The 13867-nt window shown below is 38.6% G+C and overlaps 1 protein-coding gene across 1 annotated transcript in view; it reads right to left on the bottom strand.

Moving 5' to 3' along the window:
- tmem8b (transmembrane protein 8B) overlaps window positions 1–10883 on the bottom strand; it is a 39796-nt gene extending 28913 nt beyond the window's left edge. Inside the window, exons 1-5 of the mRNA XM_062417896.1 lie at window positions 10799–10883; window positions 6627–6816; window positions 5828–6035; window positions 2203–2336; window positions 1063–1331 (exon numbers count right to left, since the gene is read on the bottom strand). Coding sequence (XP_062273880.1) covers window positions 1063–1331; window positions 2203–2336; window positions 5828–6035; window positions 6627–6816; window positions 10799–10883 — 886 coding nt within the window. The remainder of the gene's footprint in view (window positions 1–1062; window positions 1332–2202; window positions 2337–5827; window positions 6036–6626; window positions 6817–10798) is intronic.
- Between the last annotated feature and the right edge of the window lie 2984 nt (window positions 10884–13867).

The following is a 13867-nucleotide window of genomic DNA, read 5'->3' as shown; positions in this document are numbered from 1 at the left end:
TGCAAACTATTGCATACAGACAGCTCTTACTGTTGGTACTTGTCATGTTAATGGTGAGATGATATCTCAGATATCGGTAATCTGAACTATGGGGTATCAACACTCTGGTCGAGTTAAGGTGAAGTCTCTGATCTTTCACAGACTTAATTAGGTAAACTAAATAGATGAACATTCCTATTCTAATACTATACTATACAATACTATGCTATACTATACTATAGTACTATTGCTTTCTTCTCCATAAAAAAAGTTTTAGTATTAGTATTTCGTTCTCTTTCATGTATCTAAATGGCGCGAATGACACATCCTTGACCCTTGATCCTTAAACTGGACAAGGTTATAATAGAAACTGATGATATATCAATTAATTTAAAACTGATATCTATGTAATGATATTATATATTCCTGGGCTATTTTACTTTATACTATGATGAATAACGTAAAATAGTATTTCATGATCTTAAAGGCTATAATACAGTTAAGACCAGATTATGCAATATTCACTGTGGTAAAAACGAAAGGTTAAAGTCATTAGAAGTAGTGTCTGCACCCTTTACTAACTGATGCACTCAGTGGTTTTTCTGTCGCAGCCTTACTTGGTCTGGTATGACTAGTAGTTTATGTTGGCTAATATTAGCAAAGATTACATAGATATTGCTTTGTAATTTATGACTCTGCTTACTTTTGCCTCCATTTAATGTTAGCTTGTTAAAGCCATTTGTGGTTTTATTCTGTTCAGCCAGAGTTATATAGGCTCACTTTAAATTGTATAAATTTTACATGTACCTGTTCACACTGAACGACATGAATAATAAATGAATGCCTCTTCCCACATGGCCAGACTGATAATGCCCGATCAATAGTGTGCTTATTGTTTCATATTTCTAATGTTTGTTTTTATAATAATACATATAATGAATATTGCTGATTTAATTGAGAAAGGTTTACTTGCTGTCAAACACTTGATTAAGTGGAAAAAAATACATTTTCAACCATCCAGAAATGATAATGGGAATAATCTGAAGACTCATGAGTCACAATTTGCCTGTAACTTACACTCACCTGTCACCTGCACTCCGATGCGGAAGTAGACATCATAGTTTCCTAGATATCTCTCCACCAGGATGTAGTACCATTGTTCCCAGGCAGGAACAAGGGTGTCTAATTCACAAGGGTTCCACTCCCTGCAGTCGAGGGCACTTGAGTTATGCACCGGTGGCGCCCGCGCTCTTATCTTCAGCACCACAGGACAACTGTCGCTACTCTTGTTCTTGGTGCTGCAGTTTACCAGCTGAACTTTCACCTTTGATATATAATTGGGGATGAACACTCTGCACAAGCACAGACACAAGCACACACAGAGATAAATGAATCAGGTAGAAATAACACCATTATTCTATACACTAGAGTATGCAGCACAGTATACAACAGTACTATATGTCAAATGAATTAAAGTTAATGTAATGTTGACAAAAATAATCAATTTTACAAAAAGACACTAAGAAAATATTATGCATTATAAAAATGACCTTTATGATGGAACATGCTTTGTTATTTTGGTTTTGTTAAGTCCATACCTTTGCAGTAACTTAATATCTAACGAAAATGCAAGTTCTATTTGAATGAATGGACATAGAAATCACTTGTAATGAAAATATTGTTACACTGCAAAGATCAATGCTTATATTCAAAGTCTCTCTAACAGATTACTTTAGATGCAAATACGTGGGATATCTAAATACGGAAGCAACATTTTAAAATCATCATCTAATATCTGAGTGCCACAAAAGATGTGGCACTCAGATGTTAGATGATAATGATGATGATATTGACTCTGCTGCCTCCAGGTACATCAAAAAGATCACAAAAAATGAACTTAAACCTTGAAAAAAAAGTCATACTGCTCTGCTCACAATACTGAGGTGACTTTTAAAGAAGGGAAAGTTAATAAAAGCGCACAGACTTTTGGCACTCACTTGGAAATTGCAAATCTTTTTAAAATGAAAATGCAAGATAAGCTTATGGGGAAGACTCCAGGAAAAATCATAACTCACGAAGCAGATGAGGAGGAGGAGAAGTGGGAGAGCAGATTGTGCAAAAATCCTTATTTTTCTCTTAGATAGCACATAATTTGAAAACCAACTCCTCCGACTTTTGCTATTTGGCATTTTCCAGGTATGGAAGCTTCGTTAGAAGACTTACTTATAAAGTGCAGATCTGTTGTGGACGGGGATCATCTGGTCGATGAAGTATCCAGGATAGAGCACTGAAATCCCAATCAGCTTTTGGACAATGAGCTGAGGTTGGAACAGATACTGGCATTCTTCAGATAGACCCTACGAAGACAACACAGCAGTGGTTTAGATGGTAGTTTAGTGGTTTGGTGGTTAACTCACCAATATTTCTTAAAAGCTGGTAAAGAGGAGACTAGATATCATTCAGACTGCCTCAAAATTCCTAATGGACTGTGTGCATAAAGCCTGTCAGCTTTCCCGGATTAATATCACTCCGTCCTCCGTGCCTGCCACACAGTGAAACATGCACCCACTATTTCACGCATGTTGTTCTGAACCATTAACGCTTGATGTGCATTACACTGTGAGATGAGCCGAGGGGACAGCATGACTTAGAGCCAGGAGGCCGCACGTTGTTTCTACACATGATCTGCTTCTATATTTGTTATAAAAAAAGAAACAGAGCCTTTTGCACCTGATTCCAAAGGACAGGTTTGAATAACAAATGAGGTCCTTCATTCCTGTCATCTGATCACTAACCCGTCCTGCTCCAGTCACAATTACTGTGGCATGCCATTAGTCCGAGAGGTGCGGGGGTGACCCTTTGATTTATTACAGCCTGTCAAGTTGGACCTGCACATGTGTCTTGTAGAGCAGGTTGTGTTTTAATTAAGGCTCAACCAATATGGGTTTTTTGAAGGCCAATGTTTTCACACTATAAGCACAGACAGCTTTTGATGTCATCCAGTAGCTTTAAATTTGACCGTTCTCACACCAAAAAAGATATAGGAATTAATCTATTTTCTCCCAGAATGTCAGCGTTGGCAGGATGTCAAAGCCTCTAAAACTCCATTCAGGCCAAAGAACAGTAAAACTCCCTTTTGAAACCCTGACTAGACTAATTGCATTCTTCTAGCTCCTTCAGTCAGAGTGACCCACTGAGATTAGGCAATTTTAGGGGAAAACTCCAGGGTATACGCTGAGTTTCCAGTTTATTAAACCTGTACACTCTAACGCAATACATCGCAATACTGCTGCAATAAATGGAGCCATTTTATGTTCAGCTTTTGTTTACAGTCTGTCAGTAAGGTGTTGACGAAAGTCTCATTTTTAGAGTCAGTAGTTAGGTGGAAGTGTTGTACTGAATAAAACTATATTGAGAGGTGTTTCTAATATTTTGAATTATCCACATTTACACACAGAGACAGAAAGGGAAAACCTCTAAATATTTCAACTTAAATGCTCACAACGCAAGGATTTATCACAAGGATAAAAGCATATGAACAATTGAATTGGTAAGTAATATGTGCTTAGAAAATAGAAGTTTTTTAGAGTCAGTTTTTAAATAGTTGTGACCATGGATTGAGCTCCATTTTACTGCTAGTGGACAACACTGACTGGCTGATATCCAGAATTTAATAAAAGGCTAATTTATAATGGTCTATATGTCAAATCCTCCTTTTTTATTAACATCATAAAACAGTAAAATCTTTTAAAATAATGGCAAAATGAGAAAAGTGAATAAAATAAAGAGAGGTTTTCAATGATGAATTAAATTATTAACCCGACTAAGAACTGCAGTATATTATACTATTTTTTGCAGTCATTTTTACTTAATTTAACCACAACCAGTGACTGTTATTCAAATGTTACAAAACTACAGCTTAACACAGTTCAGTCTATTAACTAGTCACTCATACAAGAGGGATTGTTTGCCCCACAATGTGATGAGTGAAGTCATAGCAACCAATGTCAAGGAGTACAAAGATGGTGGGATGGATGGGTAAACATTTAATATCTTTTACAACTCTCATCATTTTCCTGCTCCTCAGTTTCCTCATTTACACTGAGCTTTGTATGATGTGTAATGACTTCAAATAAGGATAAGATGTACTCGATGAGCTGATAGCAATAAGTAGTGGAAAATTGTCTAGATGCTATTCAGTTTTGGTTTTTGAGAAAATTGGTGTCTTCTTAGAGTCACTTTAAGAGAAAACTGAGTAAATTATGAAAATACCCCAAAGGAGCTGACAGCAAATAATCCCTACATAAATTACAATATGTGCGCACAAGTCAAGGTACATATGGAGATATCAGTGTTTGACATTAAATACAGTTTGACAATGCTGTTTTTGGTTGTTAAATCCATATACACTGCGTTCATTTCAGTTGTTGATTGAGACTGAGCAATGCAGTGTGAGACTATTCTGCTTGCATCGCCTCTGTCCGTGTTTCATTTCTGAATCGAAAACATCCCATCTTGGTTGCTAGAAAATTGCTTCAGAGAGCAGAATTTGGAGGGGGGGAAAAAGTAGTCTATATGTTTTCTATCTATACAGTGTGTCGTTGGAAGCTGCTCACATTTTAGCCACAGCGGTTTCTATTCCCAGTGCCCCCACAGCAAACCAATTCTTTTGTACATGCAATGTTGATGGCAACTTTTGATGATATTTTTGATTGTGTATTCCAGGTGCACTATTGCCAGCCGGCAGAGTCCACAAAGGAAGCACAACCAGACACAATGCCAGTGACAAATAAATTGCCTGAAATGGAAATCAGCAGGTGTTTATGTGGCAAAACAGGAGAACATGATGAGATGAAGAAAAACTCTCTGACACTGCTATGCCTCTTTAGGCTGTGTGGCACACACTGGAATACTAATCCCAATGACTATTTACATCATTTCCATCTGATTTTTTTCCCTATCTACTGAAGTGAAATTAAGTAACCATGAAGAAAATATCTTAGATGTAGATCTCATTAATGTTATATTATATAACACTTTCACATAAAGAAGCTTCCATCTTACCAACTCTCCATTAGTGACTGATGTATAACTCAAGCTTTTCATTTTGCACTCTAACCAGCTGATGCCAGATGAGATGATTTGCATTTTCAGACATGCTAGCAGTGTGGCTTTAGGGATGCTGGTGTCTACCACTTTGGTCCAGAGTGATTATCTCACCAACTATTGGCTTGATGGCCATAAAATTTTATACAGACATTAATGGTCCCCAGAGGATGACTCATACTAACTTTAGTGATCCTGATCCTGACTTTCCATGTAGCGCTACCAACATCACTTTTCGCTTAGTGAAACCTTTAACAATAGCTATTAAATGTTATGCCATGAAATTAGTTCAGACATTCATATCCCCAGCAGGATTACTTGTAATAACTTTGCTGATCACTTATTTTCCATGAGGTGCCATTATCAGGTTAAAAGTCTTAATTTAATAAATGATTTTCTTTATGTACTGACAGAGCTACGACACTCACCCTCAGCTGCATTTTTTATTTAGCAAATGTTTGTTTGCTGACACCCAAAACTGAGAAGGTGAATATTATAACAGCTAAACATCAGCATGCCCGCATTGTTATTGTAGTATGTTAGCTTGCTGATGTAGCTCAAAGGGCCTCTATGCTGGAGTACAGCTTCACAGAGCTGCTTGTATGGTTGTAGACTCTTTGTTTTGTTAAAGAATAAATCTGGTGGTTCACTCAGGCTAACCCTAAACCTGCAATAACAACTCACACATTCCACTCCTAAAATAAAACTATGATGTGTATTTGAGATAAATGTTCAGTCTCACCTTGACTGAAATCTTGCCTTCATCCTTGGGTAGATGTGCGGCTAGGAACCAGTCTCCAGGGAGAGGGCTGGTCACATTGAATGCTCCTGTTGTACGGTTTGGAAGAGTCCAGGTCAGAGTCACTGCAAAGGATCCTGGGACAACTGTGTCCCGAGGGAAATGTGTGTACAGGGGGTTGATTACAGGAGGAGCCCCGGACCTGAAGTACCTATCAATCACAAAGCCAAAATTCAATCCATGTTAGGCCTAGTATTTTCATAAACAACACAGGCATCTGTCACATATAAAATCCTTTCATAGGAACAGCTGATGGCTTGAGCACAGATGACAACCTTTATTCTCCTCATCCTCTAAAATATGAAAAAATTCAAATCCAAAACATTAATAATCCTAACCCAGGCGTAAATATATAAATGTGATAACCATGTCCACGTCAATCACAACATCACAGGGATACTGAAGAGTCACCTGAGATTGGCTTCAAGCTCTCATGACAAATGCTGCTTACCAGTATGATAAATATATATAGGCAAAATTAAAAGCTAAATAGAGCTAATGCTGCAACAGGAGTTACTCCATATGTCGAGGCTGCCAGTAATATCTGACACCGCTCAGGTTTAACCAGCTGCTTTAACCTTTTTTCCCTAAGGTAGAGTATATGAGATGCTCACTATTATCTATTTATACCTCACAGGGGGAGCAGACTTCAGCTTCTAAGTACGCTAAGAGAAAAGTTGCGAGCTAAACACAAACATAAAACAGGAAAATTGTTCTAACACACTCATTCTCACAGTCTTACACAGTCACATTGCGGTTAGGGCAGCTGTCTCCAAACGTGCCCCCTTGCTCCTTGAAGGTGATGAGGTTCCATACGGCCATCATGGTGTCGTCAGGCACATTGAAGTGGAACAGTTCCACACTGGCAAAGGAGTTGAAAGCATTCAGCTTACGAGGCGTACGGGTGAAGTATTCAGTCACAAAAAGGCAGTCTGTAGGGTACAGAAGCAGAGGAAAAGTGTCCCTGAATATTTGTGAATGTACTGAGAGATATCCACCATTTAGAAAATAACAGCAATCAAAAATGAGTGAGGTACAAACATTTTCATATTAGTCAGAAATATAATTTTTGAAAACAGAACAGAGGCAATGTTTTAAGTCTATAATGACAAGCTTTTCCTTGAACCCGGCAAACTGTGTGGATTGAGCTAGATCATCTAAATATGTGATCACAGACTTTAATTCCTTTTTAAGCAGCTGAGGGAGATGTATACAGTATATGCAGGCTCACTCATGCCCCGCATAATGTCAAATCCAAGGATTACATCTACCGAAGGCTCTGCATATAAAAGCAGCAGAACAAGTGACAGGTGTAATCTGCCATATTACCTACATGAGCTGGCATGGCATCGAACACGCCCAGCGGGTGAGCAAAATCTTGAGGAAATTGTGTGTGAGTCAGTTGATTGCTATATTAGCACAGACAGCACTGCATCTCTTAGATACGTGTTATCATAAACATGTAGATAAGACAGAAGGCAGCAGTATTTCACAGGAGCAATGTGGAAGCACATTGATGTCTCAGCACAGGGGAAAGCTTTCCATTTGTAGCACAAACACTCCCTTTGTGTTCGTGCATGTCAACCATTTCTGCATTTGGAATACCCGTGGCGATGTCTTTCTCTGTTTTTCTCTCTTTTGGGGAACAATTATCTCACCTGTGCAATTTGTACAAAAATAGAAGATCAAAAAAAAAAGCGGAAAGCAGCACAATTCTGTTTTGAGGATTCAATGAAAAAGCCTGCGCTTCTGAAACAGTATGAGCCCAATTTATTTAAGAGTTGTAGCAAGACACTAAGTGAGCTCACTGTACTGTGATGCTGTCATTTTCAAGCTGAATGTTTGCTTGTGCTTCTGCTTTTTGCCATGTTGACGACACAGAGGAAAGAAAACCAACTGACCTACTACAGTGACAAGGTGTCGAGGCATGAATGTGTAAAAGAAAGGCTTTCTTGAATGTGCAGTGTGTTCTAATATGTGTTAGTGAAAAGAGAAAATGGCTCTGCTCCTCTACCCCACACTATTATCACTCCTCAAAGCTCGCACTGGCTCTCACCTATGGAGGCAACCTTGAATACTAAGGTGCAGAAACTCAGAAGAATGAAGCAATCTTGCTATCAACAGCTAAAACCTAATCCCTTACAAAGTGCCCAGCCTTTATTTCGCTTTCATGCCAGCCCTTCCTCTGGTCCACTATCTGCGTAAAAATGCGAGCCTTCTTTACATTAAGGTTCCTCTTTGCCCCTTTATTACATGGATACCTATAACTGAGGCTAAGGTTAAACTGTTCACATGTCACAGGCTGGTATGTATATCTCATTAGGTAGAGTATGGCTCCCACCCACACTATATGTTCTGCTTCTTTTTCCTACAGCTCTCAGCTACTATAGAAACATTAGATAAGATTACTCAAAGTCATTAAGCACTCTAACTTGATTATGATTTTAAACATCTGGAAGACATCTTTAAATCGCTCATCACCATATTATTAAGGCAACATTGCCTCAGTTACATCTAAAATAAGTTTCAGAGCCCCCACAAGGTCTCCAGAGATTAATATATAGGGGGTCATAAGGTGACTCCTGATGGCAGAAACTGCAAAAATTGCAACATAAAATTATGCTGAGTAGATTTCAGACTTGTCTCCAATCTTTGCTTCTTTTTTTTAGGTATTACCTCTTCAGCACACAAAAATTATTCAAAATGTTTCCGTAAGGGAAAATCACTCTTCAACTGAACTGCTCACAATTCAAATACATGCACCCAGGGGGTTTGCAAGCAGACGTTGCTTCATATTAAGCAGTCACAACAACAACAACAAAATAAAAAATAAAAAGTTGGGAATAAATGGTGTAAATAGTTACAGCACATTTCAGTATGTAGTTGTGCTTGAAAGTCAGTGTACCAAAACATAGCTATTAAATAATTTTACAGTTGATTATCTTTGTTGTTTTTCCCTCATCACTTATTCCCTTACACAGCTGTCTGTATACAGACAAAGAATATATAATTTCCTTGTTACTTGTGTCAATGGATTTTAGGTGGTCAGTATTATGAATTGGTACAACCTTCTGTTTGCTAGACATGCCACAATTATGATAAGGTTTTATTATGTACGGCCCATACAGTGTAGACACAATTACCCAAAACAGACATAAAAGGCTGCCATTCAAACCTAATAACTAAGGTTGTAGCAACACATTTTCCATATTCAAACCCCTCCATAATGAAAATCAGATTTTTTTAAGGAAATCTATCCAAAAAGAAAAGCACACCACATGCCTCCATGACAACCCAGCACCAGCACAGTAACCACACATAATAAGAAGGTGTGAGCATGTCGAAATATCTAAATATGCTTGTTTGTCTGCCAGCTAAATAAAGACACTTCATTTTAAGATAAAGGCAGCAGAGTGCTTACAGGCGTTCTTATTCAGTAATCTCTTGAAAATGAGCGCCTCCCAACCACTGTTTTACTTTGTTAGAGGCTTAATATAGACATAATCCTGCTTTTTGCCACCTAAACTAGAGATTTATCCTTTAGTGCTTAAGACTGGATAGTCTTTAAACTTTTCATTTTTTGGAACATCGTAGGTAAATGCTGGTTTTTGAAATTCCTCCTTTATTAGCATGATCATATGCTGTGAAAGAAAGGACCTTCTGTAAGAACAATGATGATTTTTAAAAAAAAGGAGAATTTGATGTAAAACTGGCATCAATTGGCATTCCTGGTCAAATACATGACCATCTGCTTCATCGTGCTCACACCAACATGAACAATAAACACCTCAAAAAATCAAATACAAAGCAGTAAAAGATGGACTTTCCACTTCAAACCTCAGAGATGTCGATGCCAGAGCTGCGTGAAATAAATCCCAGATTTATGGATCTCTATCTTTGTTTATTTCAAAAACTGACCATTTAAATTAACATCAGTTATTGAGCACCAACACACAAACATCACTTTGTTCCCCTTTACTATCATGTATATATCCCCAGAAAGAATAACCTCAGCCAGAAAAGAGCATGGCAAGGGAGGAAATTGAGCTTTCGGTCTTCAACTAAATCCGGATTTACCAAAACTGATGAAGCAAAACAGCAACAAGTCTGTCAGGGGACTGCAACATCCTCAGACAGATCTTTAAGGTCTTCAGTGACCACAGCCAGTACAGTGTGTGCTGTAGGTATGGATTCATTGTCATCCCACAATTGAGCTCTGAGGTTTTTGTTTCACGCTTAAGGCAGCAAAGAACAAAAACACTTCTTTGTCTACATAAGATTTGTTTAAGGAAATAAATGTACAGCAAAAATAATACACATATACTTCTTTGTCATATTTTATGATAAAAAAAGAAGCCACACTATATAGCTTAAAAAAAGCTTTAACTATAATACTTGCACATTATCCAATAAAATCTGTTAATTCTGTAGTTAATTAAACTGAGTTTAAAGCAGGAAAGAACAAGGTTTGACTCAAATGTCCCCTTATTGTCCGATGAATTTGCTCACATTTTTGCCTAGTGTCCTAACTTCATTAAAAAAGCAACAACCACAAAGAAATATACAAACAACCAAAGGCAACAACAATGAAAGCGTCCAGCCTGGTGTGTCTTCTTGTGGGCACACATTCAGCCCTCAGTATCGTAGCCTACAACCTAAGCATCTGTCAATGTGTCGCGTGCCATAATTAGCAGCAACCTTCCCATGCGTCAGAAGCCAGTCTGTGTTGGTGAAAACGGCTTTGTTGGTAGCACAGACTAAAAGCAGCGGCTGTGGATGCTCAGGAGACTGAATCCAAACCAGAAGCGGGGTTTGCAACGCCGCTCTTTACTCTGAGAAGGATTTCAGCACCCCCGACAAAAGGAACAGCTCCCCGTGAAGCAAAGCAACACACACTGAATGGAAAGCACTCACCTCCAAGAGCGCACAGAGAGGTGTAAACAAGCAAGAGGAGCCGCGGAGGGCTACATCCTGAGCCCAGACGCTCCAGCTGCCACATCGTTAAAAGCAAAAAGATTTGTGATGGGCTACAGCCCGGGTGCAGTTCTCAGTCGCTGTGCTGGTCTACATTTTTTCCAGATTTTTTGCCAACGACCAGCTGTTTGTGCATGACGTAATTCAGACGACGACGGGACAGCGCCTCCTCTTTGGCTTTGATTTGACAACCTCAATATGTCGACTTCGTTCATTGGACCTCCGGCCCTGTCAGTCCGGGGGACAGTGCACACGTAGATTGCAGCACAAGGCTCGTCACATCGGCGTCCGGGCCATCACACACACACCGAGAGAGGGGAGGAGGAGGAGGAGGAGGAGGGGGGAGAGAGAGAGAGACAGAGAGAGAGAGAGAGAGAGAGAGAGAGAGAGAGAGAGAGAGAGAGAGAGAGAGAGACTGCAGCTGCCTCCGGAGGATGCAGCCGCTACTCTTAACAAGACCCGGGACAGAAAGTTAGGGGGGTAACACATGATCTGACCTAATCCGATCCTATTCAGCCCTCTGAACTCAGACACGTTTACCCAAAAATGCTTTAATTTGCAGCTGCCTATTATTTGCAACAAAACAGACCCCTTTTTAACTCAAGAGAAGAGAATACATGGTATAAAGATTGGAATCATTAAGTTTAGTTTTTTCATTAATTGTATCGTGGCCAAAAAAAGTCAGTTTTGGTATTTTTTGGTACAACTGTATTCAAATCAAAACAAATATACCATTTTCTTCTAAATAAATACATAACCTATCTCCAGTAAACGTTTTAAATGTTAATTAAAAAAAAGAAGATTATTTTAAGAAAATGATTTTTTTTCAATTGTCTCCATCAGACAATAATCCATTTCCCTCCAGGATCTGGACATTAAGCCTGACTCAAATTCTCAGTCATGATTATTTTTAGGCTGCTGGGTGACTTGAACATGAGTCATAACAATCCATGTAAATCTGTCAGAGGGCGAATGAGCTTCTGAATCAGGTGTATTTGACATAAATGGATCATTATGAATTGGTAGCACATTAACAAAGAACATATTTCCAGGAGGTGTGTGATAAGTGTGTGATAAGTGTGCTTAATTTCAGGTTATGACAATTTGCTGCTGACCCGCCTTTCAAATGCTTAAAATCAAACTAACGCAAAACACAGCACACTTTTGTTTTGGGTAAATTATCTGGTAAATTAGTTCAGTTTTGTCACAGTCTGAATAGGCTTTGTTTCATTTGTTGACTGCAGAATATGAATGAACCATATCTCTGTATATCTTGTAAAAAAAACAACAACAAAAAAAGTCTGAACAAGTTTCACAAAAGCCATATCATAAAGGTCTGCATGACTACTGAGTAAGAGGAATATGTAAAAGGAGAAATCATATGCTTGTGAAAAGAGACGTCCTGTCCTCCTCCACAGGAAGGTCAGTTGGTTAGAGAACAGAGGACGCAAATCTTAAATCAATAATAAAGCCATATTATTCAAGACCAGGGCTTATTATAGTGTTGTTTTGTCCCCATTTTAGTTATTTACTGCCATCTCACAAATTTAGTCTAATTAAAAATGTTATTGTAAATTGTAAAAAGTGTGGTGATAATGATTATGGTCATTTAAAAAAAATCCACAATAACAAGTCAAAATGATAAACACTCTGAGATGAGATCTAGACCTCTATTTGTGGAGTACTAACAATGACAACACTCTCTGAAATAAATAATATGTAGTGATAACTAGCTGGCAGCAGTCAATTTACTCTCAAATTTTCTTCAAAATAGTAAAGATTGCCAGATCCCCTGGATACCACGACCCACGCATAGCAACCCATTGAGTATGGCTGGCCTTTACTGCAGTAATCAGCACAGCTAGAAATGCAGCTTCACTGCACCTGATAGAGACAGCCTGTTGTGTACTTATATAGCAGTAGAAAACAATGCATCCCTGTAGTGTGTGGACACTTTGAAGTTGCTTACATGCAGCTGAACACAGATGCAAAATTGATTTCTGTGGAAAGTTTTCTGGCCTTCCACCATTTCAGAAATATGTGATATTTTGTTTTTGTGAGTCTCTTCTAGTAGCTTTCAGCTTCCTGCAATGGGTTAGGGTTAGGGTGTCAGTTTGGACATACTCACGGCACACAGCTGTTAATGAGAGTATATCTCCATGTGTGCCTGGCAACCTGCTATGAAAGTCTTTTATTCCCGTGTATGCTGGGACAGGCTGTCACCATCTAAGTTGTAAAGTGTTGTATTACTTCAAAGCCAAAATATTTTACATCAGAGGTAAAGCTTGCCAGATATTCTGGCCAGACAAAAAGAAAACCTCCCCCTTTTGTAATGGTGAACCTGGAAGCCACCCAGTGAGTAATTATTACAGCAATTAAGATAATTCAATTTCAGCAACAAAGGTTAAATCAGAAAGGCATTATCATAAATCATCGTAGTTAACCTCGATTGATAAATGTGTTGGATTTCACAGGTTAATTTTTCTGTTTGGATAAACATACCATGATAATCATCCATGAAGACTTTTATGAACCATCATGTCTCAACATCTCTGCCAAGTTTTGCTTTTCAATACAATTTAAAGTTTTAAAACTAGCTTCTGCGGTTTGCTAATATCTCCCACAGTGACATTTGGTGGAAGAGCATGAAGGCATAACCAGCGAAGCAGTTCTAAAAATTGGTGGTATAGGAGGTGGTGGAGGATGTGTGCGTGTGTGGGCGGCACACACACATCATGGCCCGAGTTATTTCTGCTTTCCCTTAGGTGAGGCTCTCCACAGTTTCAATGTACCAACCATACAGTCATACACTTAGATGCATGAAGGGTTTCCAGTTAAGCGTTTTAACCAGCTGGCTTCATAAGACAACATTCAAACATTGAAATGCAAATCTGCACAAAATCTTCCGCCTCAAAGTACTGTGGGGAAAAACAAAGTGTAACTTGTTGCAAGAGTGAACTCAAGATGGTCTGTACTAATGTTTGAGCATACCAACTGTGTGCAACATGT

This window comes from Scomber scombrus, chromosome 4, assembly GCF_963691925.1.
Source record: "Scomber scombrus chromosome 4, fScoSco1.1, whole genome shotgun sequence".
NCBI lineage: Eukaryota > Metazoa > Chordata > Actinopteri > Scombriformes > Scombridae > Scomber > Scomber scombrus.
Note: the sequence above shows the minus strand (reverse complement) of the source record. Positions and strands in the feature narration are given on the sequence as shown.